General features: G+C 48.8%; 1 protein-coding gene across 1 annotated transcript; it reads right to left on the bottom strand.

Annotated features, from left to right (window-relative positions):
• Positions 1-7,895: 7,895 nt before the first annotated feature.
• CRABP1 (cellular retinoic acid binding protein 1) lies at positions 7,896-20,390 on the bottom strand. Its single transcript, XM_050309420.1, has 4 exons — positions 20,180-20,390; positions 19,571-19,749; positions 16,816-16,929; positions 7,896-8,230 (listed from the first exon to the last, which is right to left on the bottom strand). Exons 1-4 carry the CDS (start codon positions 20,247-20,249, stop codon positions 8,180-8,182), a joined length of 414 nt encoding a protein of 137 aa, XP_050165377.1. The 5' UTR covers positions 20,250-20,390; the 3' UTR covers positions 7,896-8,179.
• Positions 20,391-20,797: the final 407 nt, after the last annotated feature.

Here is a 20,797-nt window from a genome sequence, read left to right as displayed (position 1 = left end):
CAGAGACTCAGGGACTGCACTGGGAACGTGTGCCCAAACTGCAGAGAGCAGATTGATTTTCAGAAGCCTCTTTAAGTGTGTGTGGGTAACTGTTGGAGCATTACTGTGAGCTCAGAATTGCTGCCCAGAGTGCAGGATGACAGAGGGATTATCCACCTCCAGGCCTGCTAACTGGGAGGGAGATTCCCACCACTCCCAGCCAGTGAGCACCAGGATGTTTGGAGGTTCTCATCGTTTCTTTGAGACTCATCTCATCTGTTGGTGACCATGTGAACTGTTCCCTTCACCAGGGGGGTGTCAGGGGGCTGCCATGGGATGCTTGTGCCGTGCCCAGCACAAAGAGTGGCGGCCCCCTGCCATCCCCAGGGCTGCTGCTGCTGCAGCCACCCAGCTGTGACGGCTCTGAGCGGTGTCACCGCTGAAGCAGCTCCACAAACTCACCCAGCCCCTGTCCTGCCCACAGGGAAACGTCTTTTAAATCCTCACCCCAAGATCTTCTTCTTGGAGACACAAACTTCCTTCTCCTCCATCTCCTCCTGTATTTACTTTGTGTTATTAGAAGATGAAATCTGGCTAATGGGCACCCTAATTATTGCAGCATCCAAATGACGGGCTCCGGGCAAAATGATAATTACTTATTCCAAAGTATTCATAAAATTACCATATCCTGAATAAATTAAGGCTTCATTTAACAGGCCACTGCACTTATTACAAGCATTTAGCACATGCAATTGTTTAAACTTAGAAGAAAGCAACTTACTCTTTCACAAAATATCAGGGTCAGGAGTGGATGTAACCGTAATTTGCCCTAACAAAAGCAAATGTCAAACAGTTTAGGGAGCTGTACAGCAATTTGTTCCAGTGCATGTAAGTTAAAAAGCATACAAAGAAGCTCTTCCCAGGCTTTTAATTACGGCAAAGTATTCCAACCCTTCCTTGAGTTTTGCTTCTCGGCCAAAACAAAGAAGAAGAAAAGTGGCAAGAAAAAAGTTATAAATTCCCTTTCTATTCTCCTCCTCCCCGCCTTGGAACAGATTCAGGCCTTTGTGCTGAGATCCTTCTATGGTTCCAAGTATTACATTGGAGATTTTTTTTTTAACTTTTATGTGCAAAATGCAGAGTGTTCCCCACTGGCACATTAACACACAGAGCACTGTCTGTGGGGAGAGGGGAAAGAGCTATTTGTGTGGGGGTGGAAAATCTCGTGTGCCACGGTGCCAACCCCCACGCAAAATCAAACAGCTTCGGGAAAATAACAGAGTGGGACGTTTGACAGCACCATCCACCCCACCTGAGGGGTGCAGAGTGTCCCCTTCTGTCACCAGAGCCGTGTCAGCTGCGCAGCTCTCAGGGGGGCTCAGCCTGCTTTCCCAGCACTGGGGTGAGGGGTTTCAGCCCTGCCATCTGCCTGTCATTAGCAGGAGGTAGAAGTGAATGACTTTTGAACAAAATGGGTCACTCCCTAACGAGCTGGAAGAACAGCCCTGTGCTCATCTCCAGCTGTGCCTGCCGGGTGTGACGCGAGGGCTGTTTCACACACACACACACAAACAAACACTGCACCTTTATCTCCTCCTACTTCCCGTCCTTGGAAACGGGACTTTGTGTCCCTCCTGCTTGGCACCCTGGCTGTGGGGTTAGGAGAGACACTGCAAGGTGTTCCCCATCCCCAGTCCTGGAGTGTATTCCTGGAGATTTTTTTCAGCGGGATGAAACATCGGCGATAAATCAGTGAATTAATTAATTCTCCTCTTATGTAAACACAGCAAGGAAGAAAGCTCTGTCCATGAAAATGGACTTCTTACAGCATCAACACCATTCCCACAGCTGCCCTGGGACCTGTTTTGAAGATTCCCTTTGTTGCTGCAGCAAAGTCAACGATAGCAACGTTTCTGTCCAACCTGTGCTAATGGAAAGCTCGACAGATCCACCCCGCTGTCCATCCCAAAGTATCGATACCAAGTTCATTAAAGGAATTACAGGATAAATCACACTTGAGAGAACATGGTCAGGTCCAGATGATTCCAATTTACTTCACTAGAAGAGTTCTGATTAAAGCACACGTTGCTGGTGACGTGCCTTTAAAGGAACTTGGACTTCAGGCCCTGTAATAACTGCAATATGTTCTCAGTCCCTGGCCTTGCCACAGACTGCATAAGCTCAGTGTTAAAAGCTCCTGCAAAAAGAGTTATTAGGTGCTTCCTTCAGAGACAGACTTTCTCACTGCAGTCATTGCTGATGTCCTGGCACAGCCTAGAGGGGATCATGCAAATGAATAACAGTATTTAGATGTTCCAGGCTCGCCGTGCATCGTTGTGGCACGGTGTCAATCCTACAGAAACTTCCACACATGGAACGTTTTAATCATGTCCCAACTGCAGCAAGAGAAATGGAAAGCAGCAGCTTCAGCAATCAGCAGCCTCCTCATGGCATCAGAATCTCAGCATTGACAGGCACGTCATATGAGTGCTCAAAAGATCTGAGTGACTTTGATAGCACTGCTTTCCATCAGGATTGTTTGTAGGCACTGATCTTTCTCCAGAGGTGCTCAGGTATCTCCTAGGTGCATTTTCTGGGTTTATGTCACGGGGCAAGAACAGAAACTAAACACAAAAGCCAAGCAGACTTTTTGTTTTACTCACCACGTACAGAATCCCTGAGTCCTTGCTTCCCAACCCTTTTGTGCATGTCAGGGGTGCTGTTTCTCTCAGCCCAGCCTGAGATGCCAAAAATCCTCCATGCATTTAAAAAGGTGACCAGTCCCTTGGCCTCTTTGATGGGGTAAAAAATTCCTGGCTTTTTTTTTTTTTTTTATTTTCTATTTGTGTGGAATCCAAAGGTGAGGAAATGGGGGCGAGTGGGACACGAGCACACAGAGGCATTTCCAAAGCCTGGTCTGCAGGCAGCTGCATGTCTGTCAGCTGCTAAAGGGACATGCAGGCTCTCAGGGTCTCAGGGAAGACTCCTAGGGACTGGATTCTGGGGGAGAGAGGCCCAGAGGACCTTTGCACTGACCCACTATCTGCAGTTTCTGTGGGATCACTGCCTTTCCAGCAGCAGCTCAGACAGCAAAGCTTCAACCCTTTGAAAAAACACTCTGTGAACTTATCAGACCTGTGATGAAATCAGTCCTCCCCCCCTGGCTCCACATGAACATCTTGTGAAGATTCACCCCGAGATACACATCTGCAGGGCTTCTCAGAGACCTGCAGAGCAGGCACTCACTCAGACTGTCACAACCCTTCTGCTTGAGCAACCAAAGTGCCTCTCTCAGCAGTGCTTTGTGAGGAGAGAAGTGGTTTGTGAGCACAGAAGACTGTGCTGTTGTCTGCTGCAGGAACCATTTCAAGCCCCACCACCTTCCTCTCTGGTTGCAGTGTGTGACCACATAGCAAATTCCAACAGCAGATTGTGATTGAGAGATCAGCTGCCCTGCCCCTCTTTGGTCTGAGACACCTCTGCAGGTCAGCAGAGTGTCAGGCTGTGCCACTGCTGACATGGCAGCATTCACACAGCACCTATCTCACCAGGATTCAAGGACTCTGCAGCCTGGTGGGATTTGGGGCTTCCCCTCAGAAATTGTTCTCTTTGCACTCAGAGTGCAAGGAGTGATCACTGAGCTAAAGCAGCAGCTCTCTGGAGGGTTCAGCATCAGGGGGACAGCTCTGAGCAACACAAAAGGAGCTGGTGGGACAGGTCAGTGTGAACTGGTCAATGCAATATCACATTTCTGGCTGAGGTTTGTTTTGTTCATGCTCTGAGTTTCCCACAGTGGGTTATTTTGAATCCAGCTCTGCTGTCTGACCTGTTTACTGGTTAGGATGTTTATTTTTCCTGAAGAAAAAACAATAAATGTTTTATGAAAGCTGCTTAAGAGCGAAGTATGAAGATGAAAATCAAAGGGAAGTCCTAAAATGAACTCTTCTTGCCCTAGGGCAGACAATACAGCCTCTCCATCCGAGTGTTCCACTCATGTGGGGAAGTTCTGCTGTTGTGAAACGCTGCAGATGTGCCAAGTGGCTGCAGATATCTCTATAACCCCTTCCTTGTCTCCTGGAGCAGTGAGTTATCAGTGTGCACAACCTGCAGGCACAGCAGTTGCCCAATCACAGCCACCTGGGTTGTGACGCCCTCAGGTTCTGTCCCTGCTCTGCTGCTGCCTCTCCAAAAAGAGGCCCAGCTGTCCTGCAGAGCAGCTCTGTGCAGGTCTCTGGGATACATTTTGGACATCCAAAACCAAGCTGGAGAGCCCCCATGTTTAGGCACCTGAACACTCACTTGTACTGGGCCCATTGGACCTGCAGGACTGTCCAGGTCATGGCAGGACAAAGCCCTCAGGCTGCAGGGGGAAGAATTCACCTCCTCAGCTCACTGGGTTGTGCTGCCCTTGTGTGAGAAACGCCCTCAAACACAGCCAGGATGTCACAAACTCCCGGGAGGAGTCCCCGGAGCAGCCACTTCTGCCATCAGGAAGTTCTTGGCAACAAAGCCCCAAAGTGCCCTGGGCACGAGCAGGGAGCCCTGCAGAGCTCAGGAGCTGCCAGGGCACAGGGGTGGGCAGGGCAGCAGATGGGCAGGGGGTGCTCGTGCACACAGTGGTCAATCCTCATCACCAGCCAGCCCTGGGAGCCACCAAGAGCTTCCAGCCCCAGGGACGGTGTTAGAACAGCAGCAGGAGGGGCAGTTCTGCCTCCTGCCTGGCACAGCTCTGAGCCAGCCCTGCCCCTGGCTGAGTGAAAGTGCTGCAGACAGCGTGTCTGTGATTAAAAACTGGAAGACAACATCCATAAAACCCCTGGGGCCATCTGCAGACATCCACGTGCCATGCAGGAACGAGCAAAGCGTTCACGTAACCCTCAGGTGCTCCCTGTCCTGCCACCTTTGCCTGGGGAAGTCCCTCCCTCCTGTGGGCCTGAAGCTTTCAGGACCCTGTTCTGCCAAGCAACCCTTTAACACTCAGACATCATGAGGCCAAACTTTTGTGGATGTGAGCGCAGTAACTCTACTCTGCTTCCATCACCTCATCTGGGGAGGAGGGAATTCACGAGTTTTTACACAAAAAGTGGATAAAACTGTCTCCCTGTTGGTCACTCTGGCATCATTCAACTCCCATATCCCCAAAGGAGCTCGATCTCAGCAAAGAAAAGCGAAGTTTTTGGCCGGTAAATTCACTCCAAATCCTTGTGTGCCTTGATTTGAAGAGCTTTCAAATCCGGGAGGACTCGCAAAATGCAATTTGGCCTTTGCACTGCTTCAACAATGAGCCATAAACCTAACACCCTGGACCAGTTCTCGTCTCTGTTCGTGTGAATTTACCCCTGCACCAGTCACTTTAATGCAGCTCCACAAAAGTCACTCAAGTGGTGAATCTTCCACGCTGAAATTATGAAAGAAAGGAACTTCTGTCACGCCAGACTGCAAATGAAGCTCAGGGGAGCAGCGTCAGGACGGAAGAAAAAAGCTCCCAGTTACTGAGGGTAGCTCATATCTCAAGGGCCTGTTTTTAATCACAACCCCTACAAGCCAGTTCCACACAGCTCATGCTTTCCTACTTGGAGAGCAGCTGCCAACTGGATGGAAACCTGACTGGGTATTTTCCAGTCGATGGGAAAGTTTTCTGAAGGGTGTTTGCCTGAGCAGCACAACAGCTTAGCATGAGCCTTCCTAGAAATGAAGCACAGAAATCCCTGCTTCCATTAAATCCCAGAATCCCAGGATATGCTGAGTTGGAAGGGACACAAAAGGATCATCCAGTCCAACCCTCAGCCCTGCACAGGCCCAGCCCCAGGAGTCCCAGCCTGTGCCCCAGAGGGTCATCCAAACCCTCCTGCAGCTCTGTCAGCCTTGGGGCTGTGCCCACTGCCCTGGGGAGCCTGTTCAGTGCCAACCACCCTCTGGGGGAAGAACCTTTCCCTGAAATCCAACCTAACCTGCCCTGACACAGCTCCAGCCATTCCCTGGGGGCTGTCCCTGGTCCCCACAGAGCAGAGCTCAGTCCTGCCCCTGCTCTGCCCCTGTCCAGGCAGTTGTGACCGCAGTGAAGTGTCCCCTCAGTCTCCTCATCTCCAGCTGAACACACCAAGTGCCCTCAGTGTCCTCACACAGCTTCAAATCAAGGCCCTTCCCCATCTTTGCTGCCTCCTTTGGACATTCTCTGATGGCTTCAGATCTTTGTTATGCTGCAGTGCCCCAAACTGCCCCAATACTGAAGATGATGCACACACTTTAGGCAGTGGGAGTTCACACCATGCCCAGCGGTGCACGGGGGCTGTTCCAGACACACAGGTAGAAAAGGTGACTGCCAGGAGTGGCATATTTTCCTGGAGTGGCAAACCAGCCCTGCTGCTTGCTGCCTTTGTCTCTATTCCTTGCCTCATCAGCCTGTAGCAGCCCCCACAGCCAGCACCCACCCTCCTGGAGGTGGAGGCAAAGCCCTCTGTGGTGTTGGTGGGCTCCTGGTGCTCCGGGATATGAGGTGTGCCAACACATCCTGCCACACAGTGCTGTTTACTGCTCAGCCTTGATGTGGCCAGACAGTCTTGTCTGCATCCCTGAGCAGCTCTGAGCTAGCTCAAAGCCTGGCTTTTGTTTTTTTTTTGGGGTCCCTTTGGCACAGCCCATCACACAAGTGGGCCCCACATACCCCCAAAGAGGAATTTGTCTGGAACAAAACACCCAGCTCTTTTAACTTGAATCTTAAAGGGAGATAGAAAATAAAGATAGATCATTGTCAGCCCCCTTCATGGTTTCATTCTTACTGGGGGGTCGCTTCAGCTGCACCCAAAGCACAGTGAACCGATTTCAGCCCTCGTCTCAGTGTGAGCTGATAGGCACTGTGTTAATTGGTACCAATGGAAACAAGGTCCTGGACACAGCACTTGGCTTAAACAAGAGAGTGTGGAAGGAAAGAACCCTCTTTCCAGGTGCAATAACCTGAGTGCCAGTGGCAGGGAGAGCAAGCATGGCCCGTCAGGGCAGAGGGGACAGAAAACACTGCATGTTTGTCTCCTCTCGTGCTTCTGTGGCTCACCCTGCTGATCCCTCCACAGCCCCATCCAGGGGGATCCCAGTCCCAATCTCCAGGTACTTCCAAGGCTGAAGGACAGAAGAGTTTCTGGTTTATTGGTGGAATGTCTGTTCAGCTTGAAGCTAATACTTGATAGTGCTGCAGCCAGAGCTCTGAGCCAGGATAAATACATTAAATTTGGTGTTTCGTTCACTCTTGAACCGTGGCCCTGCTTCGTGAAATACTGAGCTGCTCAAAGAATGAGATGTTGAGTCACCAGGAGTGAGAGTTGTAGCACAGAGGGGGAGTGAAGCCATGGGAAATTCTCCTTGTCCCGGCTGAGAAGGCAGGACAAAAGCAGCTTTCCTCAGCTTTACTGGTTTTTTACGGCCCAAACAAGTAAAGTCTGTCAGATTTTCCTGGCTCTCTGATCAGGCCTGAGGTGCTTGGGTGTGATGACAGTAAGTATTAGTCATGATGACACCATTATTTGTCCTGTAGATGCAGCTGGGGTTTGTTCTTGGACAGTGCAAGTCTCAACAGGGCAAGTCTGGGCACTCCTCAGAGACTCAGCAGGGAAGAGGGGACAGAGCTCGCCTTGCCTTGTCTGGTTCAGCTGAATCACAGCACACAGGAGTGGTTCCTCAACAACCCTCCCAAGGAGGGAGGACAGAGAGGAAAGCAGCAGAGCTCTGGGTTTGGGAGAGCAGCTCTGCAAAAGGCCCTGCCATTCCTTTCCTCCATCGCTTCTGTGTTGCCCTGGGAGGTGTTCCCTGTACCTGCCGAGAGCAGTGAAACTCCACTCTCACTTCAGCAGAGGGCAGAGAGTGTTTCACTCCCACCCAAAGCACCGCTGGGTTTGCAATCAAAAACACCCCGAAACACCCACGAGTTATGCCCAATAAGTTTAATAACCGAGGAAACCATAGCAAGTGACAACTACAAAACACAGAGCAGACACGGAAAACAACGGCAGGAAAGTGGGAAAGAAGAGTGTCTGCAGCGAGGAACGAAAGCAAAACACAGCGAACAGAGGCTCTGGGTCCAGGCAGAACACACATGGTCACAAACAACACCGCATTGGGAACAGCACACACAGATACTCGTTACACTGGGGGGGGGTTCACAGTTCTCCACTTCAGCCCAGATGACAAGCAAATTGATGGTGTTTTTTTACTCTCTTACATAAATCCTTGTGCACACAACATCGTCAGCACCGAAGGTCTGGAAAAGAAACGGAAATCAATCAGAAGAGATGGGACCAGCAAACATTTAACACCGTTTGGAACTGTTATTTTTACCATAGCAGCTAGTTCTACAGCAGAAATACATTTTTCCTCTGTCTTTTGACAGATGAGAGTAAAGAAAGAAGCCGTTTTGGAAGAGGAATGCAATCTGAGTGACTCTTTTTCCGAGGCGCGATGAATTTTGTCAGAATGATAAATGATGCATAAATCCCCTTTTTTTCCCTATAGTTTCTTGGCACGCCTTTATAAATAACCATGAGGAAAGGAAAGAGAATTTGGAATGTGCTGTTGTTATATTCAGAGGCAGCACTTTGAACCAGAAATGCTTGCGGGTGGAATTGGGGCGGCAGATCCAAACCCGGGCGGTTCAAATGACAAATGAGGGGAGGAACGATGAAGAGCAGGAGGATGCACAGCTATGACCCCTGTAAACATCAGGCTGCTGCCACCCTGTGCCAGGACACCAAGCCCTCTCTGCCAGGCTGCAGTGTGGGCAAGTGGCAGTCACAGCCTCCTTCCAGGGCGCTGTGACCTTGGCCAGGGGGTTTGTTAGGGATGAGGAGGATCTGTGGGGCCACACAGATTATCAGGACATGCAGGCAGGACAGTGATTGTGGGCAGCTGTCTGAGAAAGCCACCTGAATCCCTCTCTGGAATTTCAGGTCTGGCAGGCTGAGAGCTGAGCAATGAAACAGGGAGGAAATAACGGGTGCAGGAGGGAGGAAACAGCGACTGCAAAAAGCTGCACCAACAGACAGTTCTGAGCTCGGCACTAACAAGCTGTGAGGGGGATGTTTGGCTGCAGTAACTGCAGCCAAGGGCTCACTGAAAACTATAAATTAAGACCTACCCCAGTGTGTTATGAAAATTCAGCTGGACTGTTTGTTTTAATGCTTTCTACACCTGTTTGGGCCAACTCTTCTTTGAAAGGACTTGGCTTTAAAACCGACTCTGGCTTATGTTTTGTTCCCATTATTGAGGAGACAAGTCTGTTAGTATTTTGGGGATAGAGGCTTTGGTTTTATGCACATCAGGATCGTATAAATGTTTATATACATTTTTAGCTTATCCATGAAAATGTCTGGACACGAACACTAAAGGATGTGGGTAGTTCTCTATTGTCCCCAGCACCAGCTGCAAATACCCTAACTGTGGCTTTCTTGAACATTTCCAAATTATACACAAAGGCAAAATTACTTCAGCAGGAGCCTTCCAGAGAAAGGAAGTCAGAGCCAAGACCATCCAAGCCTTGAGGTCGTCCTTGGAGCCTGTAAGGTCCCCAAAGTGACAATGGCTGTTTTTCTGTGGCACAGTCAGGCACTGCTAAGCACAATGAAGTTTGGGTCCCCTGCTGCTCCCTCAGCACAAGTCCTGAACGGCAGTAAAACCCTGTGCAGTGCTCCCCCAGAGCTGGCAGGGCCCCAGCCTGCCACTTGGAGCTGCACAGCTCTGCAGCCACATCTTGGGATGTGAGGGGGTGCCACAGCAGCCGGTGCTGATGAGAAAGGCTGCAGCAGCCACAGCTCTCGTGCCTCCCCAGTCAGTTCAGGTCTGTTCTTTCAGGGGAGTGAAGAGAGAAACTCCTTCCCCTAAGCCTGAGCAGCAGCAGTTCTCCTCAGAACAGCCCAGCAGCTGGCCTGGGAGGGAACACTGCAGGGAGGAGTAGCTTGAGGTTGATGTGCTCCACACTGCAAGGGAGCAGGGTCTGAAATTCCGGTGTCTGCAATTCCAGCCTGCAGTTCTGAGACTGTGACAGAGCTTGCTCAGAGACATCAGCCCAGTCTGACCGGCAGCCTCCTTGCAAGACTCGCTGGAGGGAGCGTGGAAATAAAGACAGAACTTTGTGGTGGAAGGAAAAAGCGACGGTAACTCTGGGCAGGCTCGGCAGTGCGGGGGAGTCTGGGCACACACGGACGGGTTGCTGAGCACTCGGTCCAGCTCAGCTCGCCCCTGACACGGCACAAGGGCCCTTCATTCTGTCCTGCCAACACCCAGCTCCAGAGGGACTTCTGGACTCTGGAAAACTTCAGGCAAAGGACTGCATCTGGACAAAAATCAAGTGCAGGAAATGTGGTCGTTCTCAAGGAGCCCCAACCCACAGTGAATCAGTTGCTACACGCAAGGATTGTTGTTCTCGTCTCACGGTTTAAAAATCACTACAGTTTAACTCAGTGATATCATGAAATCGAGACTGAAAAGAGATTAAAGTCATGCAAAGCCCAATTAAAATGACTCTGGAGTACCATGTAGCCACTGGGCACGTCTCAAACCATCCTTTCCCTCAAGACCCAGCTTAGGTTACGTGGCCTCTGCATTTTTTGGCATTAGATTTTTATACCTTATACCCATTCAGATGATTAAGAACCTAACTGAAGCACATAAATAGAGGGCTTTATTGTCCCAGTTACGCACATGGTTCGAATGTGGACGTACGTAAAAGGTGTTTCCCTGTCTCGTTGTAATTTATTAGCACTGCTGATGAACTCCACTCAGTGGTACTAAAGAAAGAGAAGGGGAAGGTGTTCAGACTTGCTGCATTCCTCTTGTGGTTACTCACACACACATCTAATGGACAGCAGGGCCCAAGGTCAGGGGAGGATCCAAATCAAAAGGCTGTTACTCCTCTGTCCTTCACACTTAAATCCTCGTATTCAGAGGCAGGATAAAGAGTTTAGTGTCTGTGGTTCTAATTCCACATTGGAAAGAAGTGATAGTTCCTATCAGAACTTTAATGATCTCCAGGATCTAAAGCAGTAGAGCTTCCTAACAAAAAGGAGACCAATCAATCCTGGGTGTTTGGTCCTGAAGTTTCATCAGAGCAATTAAAAAAAAGAGCAGTTCTACCAAACTGCAATTCAGATCTAACCAGAAGATGCAGGATTTTCAAACACCACCTTCTCATCAGCTTGCAAAACGCTCCAAGGCAAGACTTCCACCTAAGGCTAAAATAGGATTTTAAATGTGCAGTGACTGCAAATTGCAGAATTGTTTTCTTCACTTGGCTTGTCATAATCTGTAGCTAAGAGTCCAAAAGCACACTGCAAACAAAGCCCTGCGCAGGGGGATAATCCAATAAATTGACCTCTCTCAGTTCACTCAAAATCTGATGACCACTGACATCATGAGAGATTAAAAGAGAATTACAGGGCAGTAATATATTTTGGTAGGAGTAAATCTGCTTTTTGAAGGCCTTCTTTATAAACGTTTGCTGAGGAGCCTTTGTGATAAAGGGACCACAGGGTATAATTAGGAAGAGTGTCATTGAAACAATCACCTCAGAAAGATCCCTTCTGCCAGTGCATGCAAAAATCTGCTCATAACTGACCAAAATGCACAGGCAACTTACAAAAGGAAGACAGGGTTTATCAGCAAACTAATAAAGAAGATATTATTTAATTGAATGTTCAGTAAGGGGTTTGTCCACAGCAGACCCCCATGCTACCCAGAATAAAGCTATAAATCCTCACAACAAAGGCATGTGGTGTATTTCCTCTCTCCTCCTCAGCCCCACAATGGGTCTGCAGTCCCAGAATGTGCAGCCCTCACTCTCAAACTCGGACATCAACCCCTCCTCCCTCTCCTCAGGGTGCCAGTGCACAGCACCAGGCCAAGCCAGCCCTTCACCAGGGTCCTGAGTGTCAGTCCTTGTGTGTGGGCACTGCTCAATTACAGGTTCCTCAGGGTCCTGCAGCAGATGAATGACAGAAGGAAGAACGTACACCAGGCGTGCCCGAGGTGGAAATGGCTGTGGCTCCTTTCTTTGTCTGGGAGCAGGGGTTGCAGCTCCCTAAGCCCCCTGGTTAAATCTGCTCATGGCAAGGAGTAAATGAAAGCACTGGGCCCGTGCAACACACACGCCTGCATTTATTACAGGCTCCTGAACTTCCATCAGGGCTGCTTTAACGAGGTCAGCAGCAACCCCCTCACACTGGGCTAAGGATGAGTGGCCCCTCCTTTTGATACTGATTGTATTTAAGCTCACTCTGCAATGCTACAGGAAAGTTGGACACCGGGGGGTTTAACGCTGTTCGATCCAAGGTTTGGGCACTCAGCTTCTTAAAGTGCCTCCCAATCTGCACTGACCCTTCCCACCCGCCAGGTCTGGCTTTAAAAGCCAGCAATATCATTTAAAAAATGTTCACTGGCTCATCAAGGCTCCACAGCTCACCAGTTTTAATCAGCCAGGGCCCGGTTTTTTCTGGGGAGGGAATGCAGAACAGAATCCATGCTTGAAACCCCCCCTGATGTTGTGATCTTTGACCCTTGCCATGATTGATTCTGAGAGCCCCTGTGTGACAGGTGAACTGTGCAAAATGTGCTCAGAGGCTGTTTGTAAAGCCCCTCTTCAGTAATCACCCACTCCAAAATGTTTGTGTGTTGCAGGTTGAACTTAAATCCGTGGAGCAGCCCTGTCAGCAGTAGTTGCAGCTGAAGCTTGAATAAAAATGTGTCTCATTTGAATAGCTGATATTTGTAAGCAGCATCCTTTAACTTTGTGAAGAGCAGGCCTTTTGTTCTTCTGACTTACACAAGTGATTGATAGCTCCTTAATGTCCCTGCCAAAAACACACAGCAACAGCAAAAACACTACAGAGGGTAATGAAGGGAAGGAAAGGCACTTAATCCCAGGTCATAATTCTCAGACAAGTAAAGGAAATATATATTTTTGTGTTCTGTTCTGATCTCGATTGCTCAAATGCTCATCCAAGTATAGTTTATGAATCTGGGCTTGTAAATACAAATTCTGACTCTCTGTGTGCACTACAGACCCAAAGCACAATACAACATAGTGGCAAGACAAATAAAGTGGACTTTGATGGGGAAATGTCCTTGTCATCCTCTCTTGCTTGCACATTTCATGCATTTTTGATCTATATTGTCAAGTAATTCTAAAACTGCAGCACTGAAGTCCCAGCAAGTGCATCAGATGAGATCAGAATAAAAGTAGTTGCAACGTTCTGAGACATTCAGACCATCTTTTTATAAAGCAGAACTTGATCCTTCTTCCCTTACCCCACTGAAAAAGACTCTTTTTAGACCTGCACCTTCCACTGTAAGAGCCAAATAATTATTCATCTACTGAGCGATTCCATTCTCCAAGCTGCAAGGAGCTGAGGACAACTAAAGGCAACTGGCACCTGCAGGTGGAGAAAAGCTTTGCCAAACAAACAGTGTTGTTTCCAGCAAGCTGTGCTAAAGAGGACACAGTGGGGCATGGAAGGCCATCACATTGCTCAAGGGGACAGCTCTGAAGGACACAGGGAATTCTTCTGCCAGGATGCAAGAAAGCCTGATAATTTTACAGTAATGTGGTTTCTATTTTAGCTCCCTGGTAGTCATGGCAATTCAACAGCGATGTGGCTGTTTTATTACATGTGATAATAAATGCATTTTGTTTAACGTGTTGTGCTGGAGAGGAAAATGCATCCTTCCACCAGGAAAATGTCACAATCAAATGGATCCCCTAAGCAATGCAGCACATCAGATCAAAATGACGTGGCCAAGCTCCAACATTTGTGCAGCCAGGATTAACAGGGTAAAACTCATTCCTTACCCCCTGCCTGCTACCCCAAGCCTTCTTTCAATTTGTCCAACACAGTTTGGATTATTTCTTGCAACTTCTTGCAAAAAAGGGTAGGAATTTTTTCTCCATTTCTTCTGCAAATGTATGTAAGAGCTAAGAAGGAGCCTCGAGGCTTCTGGAAAGATTTCTCTGGATATAAAAACAGAAGCAGAGACTTACTGAAGCCTGTCAGAAGGAGTGAAGGAAGAGAAAGTGTTTCTTAGGTAAGCAGGGAGGTTTGGGAAATGTGAAGATGGGAACTGTTAAATATTTGAAGTGATATGGGCAGCAAAACGGAACGAGAAGTGGATTTCAGGTCCTAAAGATCCCTGGAGGAGAAGACAACAAAAGATTTCTGCTTCTCACTGTGCTCTTAGTTTGCAAGAAGCAAAATCTAAGTGGGGGTTTACAGACTCACAACCAAGGGAGATTTCCAAGCAAGACAAAATAATCTAAATGGAATCTTTGTTTGCTGGAGTGACAAAAAAACCCAAACACCCAAAATCCCCAAAGAGCGGAAAGGTGAGAGATCAAAAGGGTCTTCTCACTGAGAGCTCCTGTTCCTGCTTTGTTCCCTTTCATAGCTGAGGAAAACACCTCAGCCAACCCCTTCAGACAGTTTAGCTGTTAAATGCCAAGTCTGGAGGGAATATTCTGGGCTTTTAAAATTAGGGACCACAGATAAGAAAATGTAGCCTACCCTCTTCCATCTCCCTTTGCTGCCTCCTGGAAGGGTTAATTCTGCCACTCTCAGGTTCTCACACTCACCACCTGACTCCCAGAAACACCTCACTGCTGAGCCTTAGGGAAGTCAGGAGATTTGGGACATTGTTAATCCATGTATTGCAAAGATCTGCAAAGATTCAGTCCCATCAAATGTCACCAGGGCTTGAAAATGCTTGTCCTGAGGGCCAATTATTGTCAAAGAGCTGAATAAAGGGAAAAAGAGGCCACCATGCTCCAAAAAAAGAGTTCCCAGAGAAGAGCTAACAAAGTCTTTGCACATAAACCAGAATAATTTTACATAGGAGCAGTGAGATGAAGTCAGCACTACTTCAGGTGTTAGGTTGCTACCAAAACAGTCTGTGCCATTCTGGTTTTCACAGCTTAGGAAGGAAATTCACACACTGGAGGGGGTTAAAGAAGCACTCAAAGAATGATTCAGTGAAAGCTTCCTTCACATCGAGGAGCTCAAGGTCTTCCAATGGTTTAGCTTAACAATCAGAAAGTTCTTCCAAGAGGTGGCTTGATCAGGGGTGGTAAAAGAAGGATTTGCAATATGAAATGTTAGGCCTATTATTGAGGTTCTTTTATACACGATATGTAAAGAGTGGAAGTGGAATCTACACCTACCCAGATCAGAATGCCTGTATTTTAATGGCAAGGAAATGAACCAGTAAACCAACTTCGGAAAAGTTGTGAGATCCTACAAATGGAAATATTTTGAGAAGAAGCAAGTTTTTCTAATTTATATCCTAATTGGAAAAAAATAAATAATTAATTGAGAAAAGTTCCACAGGCTCTATTAAACAAGAAAACAATCTTGGAATCACTCTGCTTTCTTATCCAAGTTCATTACCGTTCCCGTTGCTGATTGCAGGGGGCAGTTGTGTTCTGACTGGCTCTCCTGCTTTGCTGGGAGCAGTTCACTTCGTTTAACAGCTGCCTCATTAGCCTGTTGCTTAAACAATCGGCTACAGAAATTCACTGTTAGAAAGCTGGAAAAATGCTGGTTGAGAACGTATTTTGTGCACTGCAAAGATGCAAAGTAGAGATCAAAGAGCTTTGCCTCATGAAGTGTTGTGATAATATAAAGAATTCCAGTGGTCGAGTCAAAAGAAATTCTCCAGCACTGGGGTATTCATTCAGTGGAAGGCAGTGTGATTCCACTAACAGCACACACCTCCTCCTAAGCTGTGGGTGAACAGCTCCAAGATGTCTGGAAAAATATTAACAGCTTAAAAGCTTTCAGTTTATACTTGGTTAGCTTTGGGTCCTGTTTTGGTTTCAGATGCAATCTCAAAAACAGAACTCCAGCTGCTTTAGAGAAACACTGGGGAGTCTGTTTGAGGTTCAGTCAGTGGGATAGTTTGGAAGAAAACCTCCCTGCTTTGATGTTTCCTTACCCCCAGTGCAGCAGTCCTCGTCTTCCCCGTCCAAGCTGATGAGGCGTTAGCAGTCTAATCAACTGTTTATCCGGAACGCACCGGTGAGAACTTGTGCAATAAAACCATGCTGAACTCGGGGTGAACTGTCCTGCAGCGTCTTCCCTCAGCTCGGGGCGCTGCTAAACTAACGAAGAAAGGTGCAGTGCGGAGAACTCAGCTCCAACAGAAACAGGGATCATCTAAAGGAGGAGGCAGCTGCAGGAGGTGCTGCCCCAACGCCCCCGGTCCCCTCTGCCAGAGGGGGGACTTTGGCTGAGAGCGAATGTGCAGACCTGAGAAACTCCTGAAGGCAGCCCTGAACCTGATTCACAGATAACCAGGGAACTGGGGAAGGAAATTACATGTTTTCCACAAACAGGAGAGATTAGAGCATGCTAACAACATGCACATCTCTCCCTCTAACACACCACGTGACCGTGGATAAGAAGCAAAACATAATGCACATGCCTCAAAAAGAAGATTCTCCAGAAATGAGGTCAAATGCCTTTATATCACTTCCAGCAGAGAAAATCTGCAATAAACCAAGCAAATTCTTTGGGAGTGTGCATTTACAGAGCAGAAGTGGCCCACTTGTGGTTATTGTACCAGTAAAAGCGTGGCAAGAGTTAGAACAATCAAATGCAAGTCAGAACATGCACATACCTCCATTTGTTCTTAAAAAAAAAAAAATAAAAAGGAAAAAGAGTGATTTACTAATTGTATGGGTTGAAGATTATGAAAATGGTAGTAGTCCAGATGGATTTAAGTAATGAAGAATAAGAAGTCATGCTACGTGGTAACAAAACCCCCTGTTAATGTGGTGCATGTATGGAGTGGGTTCAAGGTTCTTACCAAAATCAGCTCATCATTAGCTAATTCTCGAGTCCAGTATGTTTTGGGGCCATCTCCCTCAATGAGAGTTTGTTTGCAATAGATCTTGTTTTCATTCTCCCAAGTGGCCAAACTCTGCAGGCGAGAAAACCATTAGGAAAGACATTAATTCTAGTCCCCAGCAGCACGAGACAGAGACACAACAATGAGCAGCAGTGAGAGTGATCGCTCACTGAAGGAGAGCCAAACACACAGATAGATAAAGGAAAGTGGTGACACCCAAGTTAAGGTGCCAAGAGGCAGCTCGGAAAGAGGTCTGTATTAATAACAAGGTAACTGTAAATGGGTCTTTGCAGGCTGAAGCCACTCAGTGTCCATAGAACGCTTGTTGTTGAAAAGTGTAAATTAGGAAGGCGATAACGACACGTCTGCCTCCCCAAACATCCCTGTCCACGTGTGATTTGATCTGACGTGTTATTTATCACCGGAGTCCCCGCAGAGTCAAAGCATAAACAACCCTATCTATCATGTTGTGGTCATATCTAATGCAGTGTTTGTCACCCCCAGCCTTTCCTGCTGTCTGGCACTGTGCCAAGTTAGCTGTACCTTCAACAAACTAGAGTAAATCCACAACCAAAATTAAAGAAACTTTGTTAACAGTTCGAGTGTTCGTGTATTTTAAGGTTGTGGGTGTGGGCATTTTTCAAAGAATTTCAATAACGGCTATGAAACCACTGAAAAATAAAAATTAAAAAAAAAACCCACAAACCCAAAACTATAGGATTTTGTTTAACTGTCACGAACAGGCAAGTCTTTTGCTTTTCATTCTGAACTATGGTTGCACAGTGCAATGGAACAGCTGTGCAGAAGGATGCCCTGTGATGAATGTGCAAGTAATCCCTTTATAACTACACAGGGGAGACATTCATTAGCCTGTGATTGTATATATATACATTTATTTACACGTGTGTGGGTGCAAATATACGCCGAAATTCAAGTTAACACTCCCCAGGTGTTCAAAGGCAAAACCCCCCTGTGCTCTGATTTAAGTTTAGCTGTTTGCTTTATAAATATTTTTTCAAAACAATGGGTTTTATAAGCCAACAAGCCACTCTCAAGTGGCAGTTGCAGAAGCTTTGCCTTGCAGTACAACTGCATGTGTCTCCCTCTTTGTCTGCACGAACAATGGATCAAGTTGGTTGGCAGAACAAAACCCTCCACCCCATAAAGTACATCAAAATCTATCACCAGTCAGCAGGTTTTGCCAGATATTGCAAATTACATTCTGGAGTGTTATTTTATTCTCTGTCAGCCTGTGCTCTGTGGCCCCATCTTGGTTATGTACACCCAGCAGCACAACTGATTGCTGCGAGTGGACTGTAAATAATTCGGCAGCACATGGAAAAAATCGACTGCTTCCCCAAACACATTTCTTTCAGGTTTTTCCAACTTTCATAGCTTAGAGCCATAATTATTGTTTTTCCATCTGCAGCCATAAATCCCTCTCCAGAAAGGGGGTCACTTTTATTGTATCTGCATTATGCATGAAGACACAGAAACACTCCTTCTGCCCAACAAGATAAATTAACAAAGCCAGCAACATTTCCTGAACAAACTGTTAAATATACAGTAACTCATCCCAGAGATCGAGTGGATGTTTGGAATGTTCCCTGACTCCCAGAATCTCCTTCCCTTTTTCCTAAATTTAAGTTCACAGCAGTCACACCCAAGGCAGTGGGTTCTGAATTTTTAATGGTGCCAACGGTCTCAGAAGCGGGCCCGAGAATTAGGAGAGATCATATTTTGGAAAGTAGATGATTTATTTCACCATCATTGGATAGTTTTAAAACTGGATCCTCATTTGGGACTACACTCTGATGCTCTTTGTTTGTACTTGTTTTATATAAGAGTTTTATACGTACTTCTGTTATAAGTGTGAGAGTAAAGTGCCCAAGGAAAGCACAACTCACCCATGCCTTTGATAACTCCTTTCAAAAGACAGCAGTGACCACAGCCCTGGTCCCCAGTGCCTCAGATGCCATGGATCAACACCAGTGAGAACCTGGTGTCAGATGCTGCTGACTGGAATCCCCCTCCATGGCCACACGAGTGCTTACAAAGGTCCCACACACAGAACCAAGCCCAGAACACTCCAGTGAGTGCCCTCCATTCCCCTCTGCTCAAGGAGATGGTGTAACTGGTATAACACCACCTGAAAGTCTGTCCTACACTCTGATCAGCAAACTGGAGATAGGCACTTACAAAGGGCATGAAAGAGGATTTCAGCCCCAAACTACAAACACTCTGTGGTCCTGCTTGTGAGCTCCTCTGATTCAATCTAGGACAAAAAGTTATGTCAGGTTTGTGCACCAAATCCTGACTCTTGAGGTCTCTCTCGCTCCACCATTTCCAATGTTTCTGTCAGGGACAGAGGCTGGGGAGAGCTTTTCCTGCAGTCTAAGCCTCCAGGGGAGAGGGAAGCAAAAAGAGCCAGATAAACCCCTGCCAGCCAAGGAGCTGGCAAACAGGCACCTGAACTCTGCTTTTGGGAGTGCTCTTTTTGTCGAGCTCTGTTGCCTTCAGATTTCAGTTTTATCCTGCCAGAGGGACAAGAGTAGTGTTGACCACCAAGAACCCCCAAAGAGAGCTTTCTGGCAAGAAGAGGATGGAGGGCAGCAATGCCACTGCCCGGGGACACCAGCAGCAGATGTGTTCGTCCCATCTAAAAAGAACTTGGTAAAAACACACACACCCACACCCCAGCCCTCTTTCCTACCCTGCACTTTCGTCCATCCACCGTCTCCTCCTCAAAGCTCTCCCCGATTTTGAAGTTGATCTCGGTGGTGCGGACAGTGGTGGAAGTTTTGATGTAGAACTGGTCCCCGTCCTGGCGGATCTCCACGTGGGGTTTGGAGGCGGCTGCCACCGCCACCTTCCTGAGCATGGCGTTGACACCTGGCCAGAGCGGGGAGGAAAGCAGAGCATGACGTGCCCCGCGCTGACCTCGCCCGGCATCAGGCGGATCGGCGAGCGGGGCGAGGGGCCGGGAGCTGCGGGGCTGCGGCGGCTCCGCACGGACCGCGGCTGTCGGGGGATGCCCGGGCACAGATCCCCGGGGCAGCTCGGCAGGTGAGGCGGGACACGCCGTGCCTCGGCCGCCCCTCCCCGGGCAGGGCTGAGCCACCCCGGGTGCGGGGAGCCTGCCCTGTGCCGGGAGCCTGCCCTGTGCCGGGTGCCAGCCCTGTGCCGGGTGCCAGCCCTGTGCCGGGAGCCTGCCCTGGCCGGGATGCCTGCCCTGTGTCGGGGTGCCAGCCCTGTGCCCGCCCGCCGAGCCCCCCGCGCCCTCCCGCGGGGCACAACCCGCTGCCGACTCCCCGAGCCTCACCCAGCGCCTTCAGCAGCTCGTCGAAATTCTCGCTGCTCCTCATCTTCCAAGTGCCGGCGAAGTTGGGCATGGCGGGGCGGGCGCTGCGGAGGCGGCGGGGACGCGGCGCTGCTGCTCCTTCTCCGGCTCAGGCACCTTGTGAGCGGGGCGGACCGCGGCGGCGGCTGCGGGAGCGGGGCACACCCACCCGACCCCCACCCCTTCCCCCGGGCCGGCACCACGCCGACACACAGCCGGCCCCCTCCCAGCCGTGGCCATCCAGCCATCCATCCGTCCATCCATCCTTCCTGCCCTCGCCATCCATCACTCCCTGCCCGCCTGCCTTGCAGCCCCCCGGGAGCCTCCTGGGGCTGCCCAAGCAGGAGAGCCCGGCTGTCACTTGTCCCACAAATGGGGGACGCCGAGGACTTGATGAAAGGCCCCAGAGGCGGGCAGGGAAAGCAGCGGGCAATCCAACCAGGTGCAGCCTCTCCAGGCTCACAGCGGGTTGATCCCAGCACAGCAATCCATTCCAGCGAGCTCCCGAGCTCACATCCCGGCGGGTCCGCTCACCTGCCAGCCTGGCCAGCACAGCGGTGCCCCAGGGAGCACAACCCTTCCCAGGGTAGGGACTTGTAA

This window comes from Myiozetetes cayanensis, unplaced genomic scaffold (genome assembly GCF_022539395.1).
Source record: "Myiozetetes cayanensis isolate MyiCay16 unplaced genomic scaffold, myiCay2020 scf14, whole genome shotgun sequence".
NCBI classification, from domain to species: Eukaryota; Metazoa; Chordata; class Aves; order Passeriformes; family Tyrannidae; genus Myiozetetes; species Myiozetetes cayanensis.
Note: the sequence above shows the minus strand (reverse complement) of the source record. Positions and strands in the feature narration are given on the sequence as shown.